This window comes from Silene latifolia, chromosome 10 (genome assembly GCF_048544455.1).
Source record: "Silene latifolia isolate original U9 population chromosome 10, ASM4854445v1, whole genome shotgun sequence".
Classification (NCBI taxonomy): domain Eukaryota; kingdom Viridiplantae; phylum Streptophyta; class Magnoliopsida; order Caryophyllales; family Caryophyllaceae; genus Silene; species Silene latifolia.
The window spans coordinates 39,381,241-39,400,288 of NC_133535.1; the positions used below are offsets into that span (position 1 = coordinate 39,381,241).

The following is a 19,048-nucleotide window of genomic DNA, read 5'->3' on the forward strand; positions in this document are numbered from 1 at the left end:
AAGATTACAACCTGACGACAATGGCGACGCGAGGCGGCTCAAGGAGTCTGAGCCAAGGACCTGTCGTCAGGAACATTTTAGAGTCTGTCGACTATCGGGGAGGGTCGTTTAAAGTCCATTAGACTACGTAAGGAAGCTCGTCAGCCATAAGAAGAAACCATACCTGAGACTCCCGGGCGATACGGAACTGAAAGCACTTCGGCAAAACTCTTTGGTCTAAAGATAACTTGATGTCTGAAGGCAGGAGGGTCACAAGAATTCTGAAGGTTGCTGAAGGACTATCTGAAATAAATAAATTTTGAGATTATCAGGACGTCGGTAGAACCTGCTGGGGGGAATCTGCTTGCGTCGGTCTCAAGCGAATTCCATATCTAGAGAAGTATAATCGGCTATCATGAACTCTCGTTGGGAAAATAATAGGATGTTGATAAAGGCGTGTCGAAACACCGTCGAAAATCTGCTCATTATTGCAAGCGAATTCTTGATGAATTATGCTTGCTGGGCTTGATAAAGTACTGAGACAATTCACAGTCTGCTCGAAGAAATTACGGGTCCGGACAAAAATAAATGCCCAAGAATCCAAATATATGACATATGGTGTTAGAGAAGAGGCGCACCAAAGATGGGCCCACAAATAACGAACATATAACGAACTTTTGAAAATTGAGCTGGAGGGAACTGGGGAAGAGGCGCAACATCTGCTGCGTCCTTTCCTGAGCGCGTCCCTGTCTGAGTAAAAACTCGACAGAAGTCGTGTTTTGTCATAATTCAAAACACAAAAAACCAGAAATGAGGATTTTAGAGAGAGGTTTCTCTGACTTCTCTCTAGGGTTTTAGGATTCCATTGCACTATGGCAAGGAAAACTGTACCCAAAAAATCTCAAAAACAATCAAAAACTAAATCTAAAGCACGAATTCGACTGTCCTTTTCTAATTTACGTGATCAATCTCTAGGGTTTTCTCCGATAATGGATCAATCAGCGTCTACTTCCTTGGGGATTCCCCAATCTGCACATGCCAAAGGAACAAAGTCTGTCAATGAGATTGTGGGTATACCGGAAGTTGACCTGGCTGCTGTTGTTGAGGAAGAACCCACTGAAAGTACGATCCTTGTTGACGATGCTAGTGAACTTGGCAGTGAGGATGATAATGGGGATGGTTGGCAGGAAGTTCGCCATGCTAAGAAAACCCCTTCTCCGCCTTCGTCTCCCAAATCTGGTGTCTTACAATTTACTGTTGATGATGTGAAATCTAAGATAGAGTATTGGAGTACGGCTGTTATTTGTTATGTCTGAGGGGGCAATCCACCGTGGGAATTAATTTCGGGTCATATCAAACGCATTTGGGGGCAATACCACTATGATAAGATCTCCTTTCTCCCTAATGGGGTGTTTATTGTTCGCTTTCCCACTTTGGAGTGCAAAAACCTTGTCCTTCAATAGGGTTACCCTATGTTTGACAATAAGCCCATAGTTGTTCACCCATGGACTGAAGATGCTTTATTAACTAAAGCTCCTATTAAAAGTGTGCCAATTTGGGTTCGATTATGTGGGTTAGGATTGAAGTTCGGGGGGGGGGGGGGGGGAGAATTGTCTACGCAAGCTCTCCTATCTTTTAGGGAAGTATGTTAGGGCTGATAATGCTACTTTAGACAAGACCAGACTTGGCTATGCTCGTTTAATGGTTGAAGTGCAAGTGGGTCAGGAGTTTCCTGATAAATTGTACTTTAATGATGAACATGGTCGTCAGAATTGTGTCCTTGTGGAGTATGAATGGAAGCCTATCATCTGCTCTTTATGCAAAGGAATAGGACATCATCAGAGTCTCTGCAGAAAACCCTCTAAACCTAAACCTAAAGTGACTCAGGTATGGAAGCTTAAAAATGTGGTGACTTCTAAGGTTGTGGTGGATCCTATATCAATGGTGACTACTGCTGCCCAGTCTTCCAGTATGACAGGAACAACTTCTACTTCTCTGATGACTAATGACTCTTTAGCACCTGATCCTGGAGGAGTGGCTACAAGAGTGTCAGTAGATATGTCCTATGCTGATGCTCTTACCTCTCCTCCAAGATCTCCTTCAAAAGGGTCAACTCAGGCACAACCTGTGACAGCTAACCAGGGGGGACCTGCTACTAAGGACTCAACTAAGGTAGTAACTGAGACAAGAAGTCAAGGGGGATCTCCAAAACATCAAGTTATCAATGAGCATGGATAATATTGGGTGTTGGAATGTTAGGGGTATTAATAGTTTAAATAAACAAGCTGATGTTAAATGGTTTCTTCATCAGAATAAAATAGGTCTTTATGGATTAGTTGAAACTAAGGTTAAGTCTACTAATTTTACTACTGTTTTGAATAATCTTGGTCAAAGGTGGTATGGTATCAATAATAATATGCATCACCCTGGGGGTAGAGTATGGATTATTTGGTTGCCTCAAATTTTCAATGTTCATTTAGTGCACTCCTCTGATCAGCAGATTACTGTGGATGTTACTGATATGCAGTCTGGGGATCATTTCTGGTTTACTGTGGTCTATGGGTCTAACTCTGATACTGAGAGGGTGCATCTTTGGCATGAGCTTCAAGATCTGAAGGATCAGTGCAATATTGCTTGGTGTGTTGTGGGGGACTTTAATGCTATCTTGCATTACAATGAGAGAGTAGGTGAATGAAAAGTAGATCTATATACTTAACATACTCATATATGTTTTAATTTAATTTGTCATAAAATTAACAAATGATCTTATGCATGCAAACTAATGAACAATATAAAGGAGAAATCATTGTCTTACATTGGATTTTCGGTTTATAGGGCACAAGAGAGATCACCTTTCTCTCTTGTTCTTGTGCTTTCCTTTTGGATGAACAAAGACCCAAGTTTAGGATCTCTCCCAAAGTTTTATACCCAAAGCACACTCTAAATTAAAATTAATATTATAGATACTAGTACAATATTAATCTTGTATGAAAAATGACCCAAAATAATTTTGGTTTTTGTCTCTCTAAGACCGGTTAGGAGAGGAGAAGAGGAAGATAGAATATTTTTATCTCTCTAAAAATATTTAGGTGAATGAATAATTTTTTCTAAAATGCACACACAAAACAAGTAATGTGTTAGGCAAATTATAGAGAAAACCCTTGGTCTTTTCTTTTGCCAAAACCGGGTAAGGGGGGAGGTTATTAGGGCCAATGCATGAGCAAGGTGCTCTTCACAAGAGGCACTAGGGTTGCATGGCTAGGCTATTAGTGAATGATTATGTTTTCCACTAATTAAAATCAACACAATATCATCCTAATCCTCCTCCTTATTTCAGTACACTTATAACATGGAATCCATATTATTTTTGTCAATTTGTCAATATGTTACATGTCACATGTCACATAAATTTGTTATGTATTTTTAACATATTAAAAATCAACGTATTAATAAAAATACGTCATATACAAAAATCGACTTAGTAATTCATAATTACTTGTACCAAAATATTTTACCAATTTATAAATCACAACAATTTGTATTTATAATAATTCATTCAAATTCAATTGTTTCCTTAAACAATAATTTCATCTGAGCAATGATACAATTCGATTGCTCAGACCGTATCTCATTTAATCAAATTTCAATGTGATACGTAAATTTTACTTCCAAAATCGTCCGTCAATTTTCAAGTAATTTAATTAACTCGTAACGTTATACGATTAATTAAATGATCAATTAAGAGTGTTGCCCTATAGGTATGACCTAGGGGATCAACTGATCACCACCGTCGCACGACAGTAATGTCAAACTCTAGTCAGCCAATCATTACCGATATGTGTGGACCAGTTGGGTGTAAATATTACTTCCCAATTGTATTCTTTATAATGAGACTTAAACATGTGATCATCATGATCAACAGTTGTGATCGCATTATTGTCGGAGGACACATATTCCAACAATCTCCCACTTGTCCTCGACAAGTGTGCGTCACCAATTCTCTTGTCCTATTACTATCTCCCACTCAATGCAAGGTGTCTTTCAGGTCGTACTTGCAAGTGATCATATCGAGAGTGGTTTCCTCGATCTGGAGAATAACTGATTGACCGGATTTATCCACCATGGATACATTCCGAGCGTGGCCACGCATTTCCAGTTCATTACTCCTCGAGTGGCCCTGAGATATTATTATAACCCTCACTAGGGGTGGACAATTCCTATCGCACTCATTCCCTTCGACTAGCCACAGCCATAATAACCCAAAATATGCCCATTTGACCCCATTTACGAAGGTCGTAGTAACACAAATCAAAGTTAATCTGAAACTGTGCCATCTTAGGCGAATAGTCTTTAGTCAAAAGAATCGACTCATTTGAATACTATAGTAGCTCTCGCCACGACCAGGCTATATAAATTTGCCAGAACTCTATAAGCGGTCATAAGGCCCGACAAAATGTTCCTAACAGTCTGCCTATGTGATCGACTAGTCGTTCTCATATGACTCTATGGCAGTTGAACTTGCCATCAATCGCATCACATTGTAGTCACTTCGAGACGTCACCTCATGTAAGTAACTATGGGCAAATACAATGCTAATCCATGTTCACTTAAACGGGGTTCAATTGTCTCTACAACCCGTTGGATGTAACAAAGTATAAAGTGAGTTAATAACAACTCAAACGACAAATGTCAACATCACACTCGGGTAGTCAATATCATATTACAACCTTGTGATGCATATCGTAAGTGTAAACACTTATTGATTGCAATAGAAGTTTAACATGCCATGTGTCCATGTGTTCAAACTTCTTATTCTTGCATTTTCCTTTACATTCATGTTCTCTCTCATAGCATGAACCTTACCAAGTACACATCAAGGTTCCCGACCTTGGTTTCGGTTCTTTATCTTGAAAGAACTTCCTAATCTATTATCACATAACGAATGAATTTGTGGTGAATGATATAACTTGTACTGATCAAGTACTCCATCCACACACAATGCACTAGGTATATGTTTTGTAAAATCTTGCAACAATTGTCAAGATGATTAGCCTAGCACTTCTCACAAGTCCTAGCATATTTAGGAAAGATTAGTTTTGAGCAACCTTTTGTCCAACTAAGTATCTTTCCAAAACTTCTTATTTCTCTTTCTAGTTTGAAAGGTTTAGGATTCTCATAAATCCTTACATGTGTTCGGATTTTCATTAATCTGTGCAACCTTTTGTTACATAACAGAGTATTCTGACAAACACTGAAAACGCTCATCGGATTCTTCTTGAGAATTTATGACGTTTCTATTATGGCTTACCAATGATCCATCATGCTCTTATGCATATGATTCATAATTGGACATGTGCATGATTATTCTAATGGCGGAAACATTAGTTACTTTTAATCATGTCATCAACTATATTTAGGTTCAAGGAACGACCATGACTGCTAATGGTAATTCCATTTCATTTAGATGAACAACCTATGTATCTTGTTGATTCGATGTGTATCTCTCAATACTAATCCAACATCCCTTGATGTAATTGGATTCATCATAGTCCATTTTCATCCAGAATTGAAAACTCAAATCATCCTCTATGAAGGAAGGTATTAGCTCGTCATTCTTCAATGAGTGATGAGTTATAACTTTTTACAAGATGATTGCTCCCACTAAATTCCATGTCTTCACATGATAATTTCCTAACTCCCACTCAATTCCATATGTTTCGAAATCGACTTCTCAATCGAAACTTTTCAAGAATTGAAACATAAATTGCATTGCCAAGTTATTAAGACAGAACCATATATGTTCCCATCATATCCTTTCAAAATACCTATTTTGAAGTGGTCTCATCTTATCCTTATGGAAAGAGATTTTAATCTCTAACTCACACATATCATAATGATGTGTAGCAATGTCATTATTTAAATATAAATAATATTTAGAACACGTCCTTCGAATTACCCTTTCGGAAGGAGGTTTAACCATTTCATTTTCATAATGAGGTTAAGAAATGACATTTGCGTGGTTAATGCTTAACTTAGCTTTTGAAGATATCGGTATATCAATCCTTGCAACTTGTTAATAACTTAGTAAGTTACTTTGATTCATTTAGGCTCTTAAGTAAATCTCAAGGTTTGAAACTATTGGTCAAAATTTATCGTAAACTAGTCTAAACTCAGTCAAAACTCATGTTAAGACTTTACATTAGTCATTTTTATCCAAAACTTCCTTTTGGCGTCCTCACGTAGTTATCTTAAGAATATGTTCTTTCGATTACTTCACTTGGTCTCTTTAGTCATATAGAACTATTCGAGACCATAGATCTCATCTATTTGGGTATACTATATAAATAGACATACCTTTATCCAAATCATTCTTCATTGTGTAGATCTCATTTACACAAGTTCACAAACTTATCTTGGTGTGTGTTGTGTCCTCATTTTTCTCCCACTCTATCTTTCGAATAAATACACTAGAGATTCAAAGATATTATATGAGACACAAATAATGATTTTGAAGTATAAGGAGAACTACCTCATAGGTTGACTAATTAGTTTTTAGATATTGAAGTGTACTTGGTGATTGACATTCCTTTAAGAGAGTTCATAGACTCATTATCACTTTATAAATAATCATACACAAGCCATAAGCATGTGGACGTATAATGAATCCCATCATTATAATTGTCTATTAGATCACTTTAAGTGAATAATCATATGTTTCTAAGAGCAAGCATTTAAATACGAATTTTTTAGAACAAAGGATAAAATGATAAAATGGGTGATTTGGGTTGCAAACCAAGTCACCATTATCCAAAAACAACCAATTATCCAAAATACCTTTCCATGTCGAACACGGAAACTTAAAGGTTCTAAAAATTCAAAACATAATTAAAATAAGACAATGAAAAGCAAAGCTCCATGAAAGCTATCCCTAGCTTCTTGATGGTTTCTCATGCTTGCTTTTCCTTTCCCTTGTCTTTGCTTGGTGGAGGCCCTATTTACAATAAAAAGGGAGATACATTATCACAACTTTGTATCATAATACCATAGTTGAAATAGAAACATAAAAGAAAGGATAGTCATTTACCTACTGGAGTAATCTTTCCAGCCTTAATATCACCAAGGTATTTGGAACAATTTCTTTTCCAATGTCCCATACCATTACAATAATGGCATTTATCAAGAGGACCCTTCTTGATTCTTGAAGTGCTAGCATCATTAGCCCTTGCTTTGGTGAAAGTGGGAGTTTGCTTCTTACCCTTTCTCCCATTTTTCTTGAACTTCCCCTTACTCTTAGTGCTTATGTTAAGCACATCCTTGGGTGGGTTCACATTTAACCCCATGTCCCTCTCGGCTTGCACAAGTAACTCGTGCAATTCTTCAAGAGACACATCCCTGTCTTGCATGTTAAAATTCACCCGGAATTGAACATACGCTTTGACTTTTGACAAGGAGCGTAGAATCCTATCTACAATGAGTTCTTTGGGGATTTCAACCTTTTGAATTTTCAAGGTCTCGACAAGCTCCATAAGTTTGAGCATATGAGGGCTAACCTTTTGGCCCTCTTTGAAGTCGAGATCAAAGAATGCCGCGGCCACCTCATATTGGACGATCCGCGGAGTTTGTGAAAACATTGTCACAAGTTTGGAGTAAATCTCATTAGCGATGCACATTTTAAAGGCTCTCCTTTGGAGGTCCGCCTCCATCGCAAATATCAAGACATTTTTCATTGCGGCGGACTCCTTATGGTAAGCCTCATATGCTTCCTTGGTGGCGGCGGTCGACCTAGCATTAGGTTCGGGTGGAGAGGCCTCGGTAAGGTAACGAAGCTTGTCGTCACCTTGGGCGGCTAGTTTGAGTTGGGCATCCCAATCGGAGAAATTTGACCCATTCTTTTCAAGTTTACATCGATCCATGAAGGATCGGAGCCAAGAGGAATTAGCGAGAGGCGTGGCATTAGGGGTTGGTGTAGCCATTTGTTATGAGAAAAAGAAGCGGTCTACAAAACAAAATAGAAGGAGTAAAACAAATGTCTTTTTAATAATAATACTCGTAAAAATGTATAATTTAAACAAGTTTTATGCATTTTTCTAGTGACCTCTACCCAACTAGATAAATGATTCCAAGACCCAAATTCATATCGACTTAGGCACGGTATGGCCGATGAAACCCTTATCAATATAACTCGGTGGATTAACGTTTTAATCGATTCTACTTTTAGAACTCTTGGTCGATAAAATTACATTAATAATTATCTATAGCCCAAAACACATCCGACAAGGGCACGGTATGGCCGATGAAACCCTTATCAAAAACTTTTGTTGAGTTCAATCCAAATTTCGAATAAATGTGTCCATGATCCAAATCCATATCAACTTGGGCACGGTATGGCCGATGAAACCCTCATTAACATGAATTCGGTGGATTAACACTCATCACCCACTTCCCCTACGTAACAAGGTTTGTACCCCGGTAGGGCCGAGTGCACTCCCTCGCGAAATAGGTTTTCATGGTTTCTACTATTTGGTAAGGCTATTTCTCAATTAATTGTTTTAGCGAGAGGTCATGTCAATTTATTATCTATCACGTTTTAAGTGAACTAAAGCGGTGAACTACGATAATTTTAATTGACACGGTCGATAAACTCGATAAAGATGATGATGCATGTTTTAGTTATGGCGATTTAGCGATGCATGCGACATATAAATAAAATGCAAACATAAAATAAATCCTAGTATGACCTTCCTAAAACAGAAAAACTATTTAACTATTACATATTCGGAAACCAACTCCATTGGTCCCTTGAACTTCGGTTGTGGCACGCATCTCGAGGTAACACCGTCTTTATGTATCGCCTTCTTGAAGAAATCCGTCTTTAGGAACTCCGGAATAAATTAAATTACATAACAAATTACATAATTTCCTATTATACATTTGTAACTAAAATAAAATAAATCTATTAAATTACAAAACGGTGATACGAGATCACAATAAATTACAACCGAATCGATATTCCCATACATTTCGGGAAATACCAATTAAAAACTAAGGCCATACTAAGTAAAATTACATAATTCAAAAATTACATAAAATAAAAATTATGACAATCATAAAGAAAATGCAGCATTATAATATGTATGAATATGCTCAATTTTATGCTAAATCGCCTTTAAATAGCCAATATCGTATATTACTCGGTTTTTACGGATTTGCGTGATTCAACATTTTAAAATCACAAAAATTACATAAATTCATATTTATGCATTAGTTAATTACCCTAACCACTTAGGACTCAAAATTTAGTCATCACTAATTATTTGACCATAATTAACTTATATTACTAAAATTTGTTCATTAATGGACTTAAAAATACAAAAATAAGCTATAAACTTCAATTAAATCACAAAATTTCAAATAAATTCAAAATTTGAAATTTAAGCTCATGAACATTCTGGAAAAATACCATGACACTCATAATGTTCAAAAACTTAGGTTAAAAATTTCGAAATTTTTCCGGAAAAAACAATGTTGCGGTTAATCGGTTTTTAACAAAATAATCATAAAAACATGAGAAAAATTATATTCATCAACTTTTCAACTTTAGATCTGAAAATGATAATAAAATTCAACATGTGACGTTTTTCCTTAGTCATAGATTATGTTTTATTAATATTTCACTAATAATGTCACTATTTATGCTATTTTTCTTCAAAAAATCATAAATCATGCACAAAGACTTCAATATAGCCTATTATTTTACACACATCTTGTAAAATTGTATGTGACAACATATTAAATTTCTATGACCAGATTCGAAATATATCTCATATTAACCTATTTTTCACCTAAATCCGAATTTAATAATGAAAAATCTATTTTTCGAGCATAAGAAGTCCAAAAATTATGAAAATTTACAGGTTATCTCAAAATAATATATGTGACAACATATCCAAAAATCACTGAAAAATTCGAAGTTTAGCTATTTTTAGTCCGAAAATGACATTTTATTCATAAAAATCATATTTTAATGCCATTATATGTAATATGAACAATAAAAATCCATAAAATAACCAAAATATCCTAAAAACATTTTAGGATCAGAAACTTTAACATGCAAAAATTAACTTTGTGATATATCATAATAACACAAATTTTACAAGTTTTATATGTTAATCTTTATAACTCGGAAAAACGTTTAACCGATTTGCATGCAAACAACCATGGCTCTGATACCAATTGAAGGAAAAGTTGATCTATATACTTAACATACTCATATATGTTTTAATTTAATTTGTCATAAAATTAACAAATGATCTTATGCATGCAAACTAATGAACAATATAAAGGAGAAATCATTGTCTTACATTGGATTTTCGGTTTATAGGGCACAAGAGAGATCACCTTTCTCTCTTGTTCTTGTGCTTTACTTTTGGATGAACAAAGACCCAAGTTTAGGATCTCTCCCAAAGTTTTATACCCAAAGCACACTCTAAATTAAAATTAATATTATAGATACTAGTACAATATTAATCTTGTATGAAAAATGACCCAAAATAATTTTGGTTTTTGTCTCTTTAAAACCGGTTAGGAGAGGAGAAGAGGAAGATAGAATATTTTTATCTCTCTAAAAATATTTAGGTGAATGAATAATTTTTTCTAAAATGCACACACAAAACAAGTAATGTGTTAGGCAAATTATAGAGAAAACCCTTGGTCTTTTCTTTTGCCAAAACCGGGTAAGGGGGGAGGTTATTAGGGCCAATGCATGAGCAAGGTGCTCTTCACAAGAGGCACTAGGGTTGCATGGCTAGGCTATTAGTGAATGATTATGTTTTCCACTAATTAAAATCAACACAATATCATCCTAATCCTCCTCCTTATTTCGGTACACTTATAACATGGAATCCATATTATTTTTGTCAATTTGTCAATATGTTACATGTCACATGTCGCATAAATTTGTTATGTATTTTTAACATATTAATAAAAATACGTCATATACAAAAATCGACTTAGTAATTCATAATTACTTGTACCAAAAGATTTTACCAATTTATAAATCACAACAATTTGTATTTATAATAATTCATTCAAATTCAATTGTTTCCTTAAACAATAATTTCATCTGAGCAATGATACAATTCGATTGCTCAGACCGTATCTCATTTAATCAAATTTCAATGTGATACGTAAATTTTACTTCCAAAATCGTCCGTCAATTTTCAAGTAATTTAATTAACTCGTAACGTTATACGATTAATTAAATGATCAATTAAGAGTGTTGCCTTATAGGTATGACCTAGGGGATCAACTGATCACCACCGTCGCACGACAGTAATGTCAAACTCTAGTCAGCCAATCATTACCGATATGTGTGGACCAGTTGACAGTAAATATTACTTCCCAATTGTATTCTTTATAATGAGACTTAAACATGTGATCATCATGATCAACAGTTGTGATCGCATTATTGTCGGAGGACACATATTCCAACAGTAGGAAGTACTGTGTTGTGGAGTGAGATTGAGGATTTTAGATTATGTGTGGATTATTGTGAACTGGTGGATCTTAAAGCCCAGGGGTCTTTCTATACATGGAATAACAAACAAGACCCTTCTACTAGGGTTTTTTCCAGGATAGATAGATTTCTCATTAATCATACTTGGTTACAATTATATCCTAATTCTTATGTCTACTTTTTGAATGAAGGATTATTTGATCATAACCCATGCATCTGTTATAGATCTGAAGCTCCTATGCTTAGGAAATCTTCCTTCAGATACTTTAACATGTGGGGAAAGTCCAAGGATTTTGCCAACATAGTTCAATCTGAATGGGACAAACTAATTGTTGGGGTTAGAATGTATCAAGTGGTGTCCAAGTTGAAAAACCTTAAGAAGCCTCTGAAAAAGCTTAACAAGCAAAAGTTATCTGATATTGATAATGCAACTGAACTTGCCAGGTTTCTTTTGGATAGTTTACAGACAAAGTTGCATCTTAACCCTCATGACATGAATCTCAGGGAGGCTGAACAACAAGCTGCTCAGAAATATAATAATCTTCATAGAGCTCAAATGAGCTTCCTGAGACTAAAAGCTAAGGTTGAATGGCTTCAGGATGGGGATGAAAATACTGGTTTCTTTCATAGGCAGATTAAGGCAAGACATATTCAGAACAAGGTACTCAGTATTAAGGATATCCATGGTACCCTTTATAAGGAACCTGTGCTTATTGAGAATGCCTTCTTGGAGTTTTACACTGATCTCCTTGGAACCAGCAGACATACCTCTTCAGTGCATATCCCTATTGTCAGGACTGGTAAGCTCATAACTGATCATCAAAAATCTCTTCTTTTGAGACCTGTCACCTATGATGAGATTAAGAAATGCATCTTCTCTATTCCCTCATCCAAGGCTCCAGGTCCTGATGGCTATTCCAGCCAGTTTTTCAAGGACTCCTGGGCTATTATAGGTAATGATGTTAGTGCTGCCATCATTGATTTCTTTAACACTGGCCAGCTTCTGAAGCAACTGAATGCTACCCTAGTTACCCTTATTCCTAAGGTTGTTAACCCCTCTAGTGTCCTTGAATTTCGACCTATAACATGTTGTAATGTCATTTACAAATGCATAGCTAAGTTGTTGTGTGCAAGATTAAGTGATGTGCTTCCTGATATTATCAGTCCCAATCAGGGTGGGTTCATTAAGGGGAGGAACATTGTTGAGAATGTACTCATCTATCAGGATCTTGTGAGGCTTTATAAGAGGAAGAGTGCTTCACCCAGATGTCTCATTAAAATAGATCTAAGGAAAGCCTATGACACTATTGAATGGTCCTTTCTGCACAGTATGTTGGTTGCTCTTAATTTTCCTACTGGTTTCATTGACAAAATCATGACTTGTGTAACTACTACTGCCTATTCCCTTTCTTTAAATGGCAATAACTTTGGTTTTTTCAAGGGCAAAAGAGGACTCAGACAGGGAGACCCCTTGTCTCCTCTTTTGTTTACCATATGTATGGAATACTTATCAAGGATCCTCCATGTCATCAGTAACCAGGATGATTTCAGATTTCACCCATTGTGCAGACCTCTTAAGTTAAATCACTTATTATTTGCGGATGATTTGCTCCTATTTTCTAAGGGTACTGCTTCTTCAATTATGTGGATGTTGAGAGCTTTTTCCACTTTCTCCAAGGCAAGTGGTCTTTGCTTCAATAGGGAGAAGTCAGACATATACTTCAATGGGGTCCCTTCACATGTGATGGCTGATATTATTCATGTAACACCCCGTAATTTCGGACCATTATTATATTGCGGAAGTAATTTATTTATTAATCAAGTAAAATTTGATATTAATGTATTTGAAGTAATAATAATTCAAAGAAATATAATTTTATTATATTTTGAAGTAAAGTATTTATTTTGATAGTTTCGAAATGTTTAAAAATAGTTTAAACCGTGTAAAAACCTTTTATTTCGAAATAAGGGCATATCGGAAAAAAATGACAACTCTTTTGAACATTGGGCAAACGATTTTGGAAATGGGTCATATGAGTACTCAATCTTCTTGTAATCTCGTGTTTAAGAACTTTGGCCATGTCGGAATTTGCATTTGACAAACGGTTCTAATTATCGTCGTAACGAGCCAAAGCCGACTAATGAAATTCCGCCAAAAATCCCGCTCCTCTTTCCTTTTGGGCGCCACCTTCCTCCTCCTTCCCATTTCTTCCTAGGATTCATTTGTTCTTGCTTTTGTTCCTCTTGTTCTTGACCGAAAATTCCAAAAAAAAATCAAATAATTTACAATCGTAATTTCATCATAATTTCTTCGTTTCTAGTCCGATTTTCGCAAAATTTATATTTTCGGAATCCTCTCTTCAAGATCTACATCCTAGTATGTTTTAATTTCAGTTTTCTTTATGTCGATTTAAGATGATTTTGGGTATAATTTCGGTTTTAGTGATTATTGTTGTGTTTTTGTTGTTTTTAATAGGTGAAGATTATGAGGATGATATGGGGGACTCCTATATAGTAGAGGATGATGGGTAGCTACTGTTTTTAGGGTTTTCCCAAGAGTTATTTTGCCTTTTTCTAGCTTAAGGTAACATATTTCGAGTTACTCGACAAATAAATGTCACATTCTTTGCTTTTTGTGTGATTTTGTGATTGTTAATTGAGTGGTTTATTTCACATGATAATATGGGTTAATTTCATGTCTAATTCATGTCTTTTGTTAGTTTAAGTTCACATATTAGTATGGAAATGAATTGAGAACGATTAAGTAATGCTTAAAACGGTGTTAAAATGAACATAAACGGAGAAACGGAGGTAGTGGGGGTGGCGGCCAGCAGGCCCGGCAGGCCCAGGCAGGCCCACGACAGGCCCTGGGTTGGCCCGGGTTGGCCTGTTGCTTGTTTCGCGGTTTTTCATGCGATGTTCGTCGTTTTGGGTTTATTAATGTTATATTTAGTATAAGTAACATATGGGTAATCTTTTGAAATGAATTATGTTAGTAGTAAATATAATGTTAATGGTAAAATTATGCTTATATTGGTAGTTTGCACATGTTAGGATAGATTATAATATGAAATTGTAATGAATAGGCTTAAAATGAATTTTATAGCGATAATTGCAATGTTTTGGTGATTAAGCCGAAAACTGAGCCTTAGTCCCTTTGACTGAATCGATGTCAGTCAATTGTGTGATTGGTCAGCCGCAATTTAACCCGTACCTGTCGCAGGGCTGGGGTTGCGGGTAAAAATTCGGTTGGATGAAATTTTATATGAATTGGATAATCGGCCTTATTCTTGTTTTAGGCCATTTATTATGTTTTTATTTCACATATGTTGTTGGTTGATTTGAGTAGTTTCTTATATTGTAGAAACGGCCCTAGATTCCCTGAAACCTTTAATATTGTTAATATTGCTAGAAATGGAATTGGTATTGAATACTTCTTGCAGGTTGTTGTTTTTGTCATAGATAGGTCTTTATAGTCTTTGACGAGTATATGTTCACTGCTTAATAGCCTTTGTGTTCCTGACTTGGTGGGTTTATATCCAAGTTGGGGCATGACCTCGTTACTTATTTTGAGGGTAAGTGGTCAGCTTAAGTACTAGCCAACCCTTTGGTGGACTCCTTAGGGTACTCACTTTGTTTTAGAAAAATTGTGGGTCTTGGGTGCGGTGGTGTGTATCCGCATGTCTAGGTCTCTGTGATTTTAGGCTAGGGTTGTGTTGTGTCTTGGCCATGTTTTGATAGAACCTCTGAGCCAAGATACCGGTTCGATTACCTTCCCTACCTCGTGGTATAGACTCGAGTTACAGAGTGACTATTGACCGTGCTAAGAACTTATGCCTGTCTTTGATATATTGCCCTTTCTTGTATGGTGATTTTATGAATTGTAATAGGTGAGATGTAAGCCGTTACAATTGATAAAGTTTGATTATCTTGCTTGTTATATGTTTCACATGATAGTTTAATTTGGTCAGTTTAGTGCTCATATGTTAGAATACTCGATAATTGAAGTAGTTATCATGTTGTTTACATGTTACATTAAATATGACATTTCGTGGCTGGGAGGACTCGAAGTTACTCCCCACTGAATTGTGGCTTTCGTGTTTGTATAAAATGCGATTGACAGGATGGTGATGCTTAGATGGGGTACACGGACGAGCTAGTGAGCAAAAGAACCTTGGACTTAGTTTGGCTATGTTTTATAGTAAACCTTTAAACTTTTGGTTGTGTTTATATTTTGAAGGGACATATGTCTCCCTCTTTTTCTTTGGTTTGTATCACTTTATTCTCGCAGCTTTAGCATAATTATGTAAATTAGTTTGTTAGTTTTTGCAGGTTTTGGCACTCTTCATTTGGAAATGTTTGTGAATGGTTTAGAAAAGTTTTAAAAATTACAGGTTTTATCTAGTTGAACCAATTACAAACGTATCCTGTCAGTTTTTCTGTAGAATTTACGTGTTTATTTAACGAGAAAAATGAGGGTGTCACAGTTGGTATCAGAGCTTGTTGCTCTCGACGCACGTTTGTGCACCCCACTTAAAATCACTTGACCTTTAAATAATTAACTTGAGAGATGGGTAGGATGGGTAGATTTAGGATTTTATGTGGTAGTCTGTTTGTGATTGCTAATTGTTAGGTACTAATTAAATTTTCTCTTTTGTAAGATGGCTCCGCCAAGAAGAGTTGATGATGCTATTTTACTAGTTCTTACTCAAATTCTCCAAAACCAACAAAATCAGCAGAATCAACAAACTCCTCCTCCTCCCCCGCCTCCTGAGGGTACTCCAGGCACCTATACTTGGGTGGCTAACCAATTAACCCGAATCAACACCCCCACTTATGGTGGAGAGATTGATCCAGTTGCTCTTACGGGGTGGTTTCGGGAGTTAGAGAAAAGATTTACGTTGTATGATGTTAAGAAAGAACATAAAGTGAAGCTGGCATCTCACTTCTTAGTACGAGAAGCAGATCGATGGTGGTCCATGACTGGGCCTACCGTTTCATCTGAACCGGGATTTGACTGGGAACGTTTCAAGGAATTAGTGGAGGCCCGATTCTATCCGCAAGAACTTAAACAGCAGAAGTTGAAAGGATTCATGGAATTAAAGCAAGGAAGCCTTCCTGTTCAGGCCTTCACTGATAAATTCAACGAGTTGGCTCATTATGCTACTAGATTGGTGAAGGATGACAATGAAAAAGCCTTCTTTTATCTTGAAAAGCTCTCTCCTAAAATCAAAAGCATGGTCCGTCGGGACTCCACCAGCTTTGTTTCAATTTACAATGATGCTTTATGGGCTGAGAATGCACTGAAAGACATTGAAAATGAAGCTCGTGCAACCAGTTCCAGTCTTGGCAAGAGGCCTTTATATCCATCTTCTAGGCCCTATACTCCTTCACCCAGGTTCACCTCTTCTCCCTCTGACCCAAACAAGAGGAGATTTGTTTCTACTGTGCAAGTTAACCAGGGTGGTCAATCTCCAGCTTTTAACAACAATAAAGGTGCTAAAGACCGAGTGTGCTATAACTGCAAGAAACCAGCACATCCTGGTAAATGCTTCGTTGATCCTATCATATGCTTTTTTTGCAACAAACCGGGCCACAAGGCCAATGTTTGCCTGGAGAAGAAGGTGACTGCTCCTACTACTCCTGCTGCCCCAGGGAGGCCGAAAGGCCGGATTTATGTCATGAGCCGAGCACAAGCTGAGGCACACCCTGATATCATTACTGGTACATTTTCTATTTTTGATGTTCCCTGTTTGGTACTATTTGATACGGGTGCCTCTTTATCTTTTATTTCAATAAAACTCTCCGATAAATTATCACTTGAATCATTACATGGAGAAAGCACATCTATATCCTTACCCTCTGGCGATGTCTTTTCCTGTTCTAAAATCTATCCGGAAGTCCCTATTTCTATTGCGGGATCTATATTTCTAGCAAATCTTTTCCAATTTCCGCTTGAAGAATTTGATGTCATTTTGGGCATGGATTGGTTACATACTTATCATGCTCGATTTGAATGTCGAGACCAGAAAATAATTCTTACAAGCCCTTCAGGTCACCGTGTGTCTTATCAAATGGTTAAAAGACAAGCCGGTGCTAAATTAATTTCTGCTATGAAGTTTGTCAATGCGATGAAAAAGGGTCATCAAGCCTTCTTGTGTATGGTGACTCCTTCAGATTCTTCCTCTCTGCCTTCTAAAGAGAACATTCCTGTAGTATGCGAATTTCCCGATGTTTTTCCTGATGAGCTACCGGGAATTCCTCTTGAAAGGGAAGTTGAATTTACTATTGATCTTATTCCTGGTACCGGCCCTATTGCTAAAGCTCCTTATAGGCTGGCACCGTCTGAAATGAAAGAGCTGAAGGCTCAGCTGGATGATTTGATTGCCAAAGGTTTTATCCGACCAAGCTCTTCACCTTGGGTGCTCCTGTTCTCTTTGTAAGGAAGAAGGATGGATCTATGCGGTTATACATAGATTATCGTGAACTTAACCGGGTTACTATCAAGAATAAATATCCTCTTCCTAGAATCGATGATCTTTTCGACCAACTCCGAGGTGCTTCCACTTTTTCTAAAATTGACCTTCGTTCGGGCTATCATCAAATTCCAGTCCGAGAAACTGACATTCCTAAAACCGCCTTGATGATAGATATGGTCATTTCGAGTTTACGATGATGCCATTCGGATTGACCAATGCTCCAAAGAGTATTCATGGATCAGATGAACCGTACTTTCAGAGAACACCTTGACAAATGCGTTGTAGTGTTCATTGATGACATCCTGATCTATTCTAAATCTGAAAAAGAACATGCCAAACACCTTTGTGTTATTTTAGAGATTCTGCGCCGTGAAAAATGGTATGCTAAATTCTCTAAATGTGAATTCTGGTTACCTAAAGTGACCTTCCTTGGGCACGTCATTTCAAAAGAGGGCGTTATGGTAGATCCTGCCAAGATTGAAGCCGTTGTTGATTGGAAAAGTCCGACAAATGTTTCTGAAATTCGTAGTTTCCTTGGCTTGGCGGGTTATTATCGGCGGTTTGTGAAGGATTTTTCAAAGATTGCTAGGCCGATGACTCAGTTGCTGAAGAAGGAGTCTAAATTTGTGTGGTCTGAGGAGTGTGAAATTGCCTTCCAGGAATTGAAAAAGAGGTTGACTACCGCTCCGGTGTTGACCTTACCTGAAGAAGGAGTGGACTTTGATGTTTACTGTGATGCTTCTAAGCATGGTATAGGTTGTGTCTTGATGCAAAAAGGGAAAGTCATTGCGTATGCCTCTCGACAGCTTAGAGTTCATGAAGTTAACTACCCGACTCATGATCTTGAATTAGCTGCGGTGGTGCATGCTTTGAAGATTTGGAGACACTACCTCATTGGAGTCCATTGCAACATCTACACCGACCACAAAAGCCTGAAATATCTCTTTACCCAAAAAGAGCTGAACATGAGACAAAGAAGATGGTTGGAATTGGTGAATGACTATGATGCCGACCTAATTTATCACGAAGGAAAAGCTAATGTGGTGGCTGATGCTCTTAGCGAAAAATCCCGTCA

General features: G+C 36.9%; 1 protein-coding gene across 1 annotated transcript; it reads left to right on the top strand.

The window, feature by feature from the left end:
* The first annotated feature begins 968 nt into the window (after positions 1–968).
* Positions 969–15,632, top strand: LOC141607475 (uncharacterized). The gene is made up of 5 exons (XM_074426826.1): positions 969–1,269; positions 1,619–2,151; positions 2,291–2,666; positions 11,686–13,256; positions 15,618–15,632. The coding sequence occupies exons 1-5, from the start codon at positions 969–971 to the stop codon at positions 15,630–15,632; spliced, it is 2,796 nt and encodes a 931-aa protein (XP_074282927.1).
* Positions 15,633–19,048: the final 3,416 nt, after the last annotated feature.

Coding starts and splice junctions, on each gene's coding strand:
- LOC141607475 (XM_074426826.1), top strand. CDS start 969: ATGGATCAATCAGCGTCTACTTCCTTGGGGATTCCCCAATCTGCACAT. Junction 1,270..1,618: donor ATCTAAGATAGAGTATTGGA/GTACGGCTGTTA, acceptor CCTATCTTTTAG/GGAAGTATGTTAGGGCTGAT. Junction 2,667..11,685: donor GCATTACAATGAGAGAGTAG/GTGAATGAAAAG, acceptor TTTTGAATGAAG/GATTATTTGATCATAACCCA.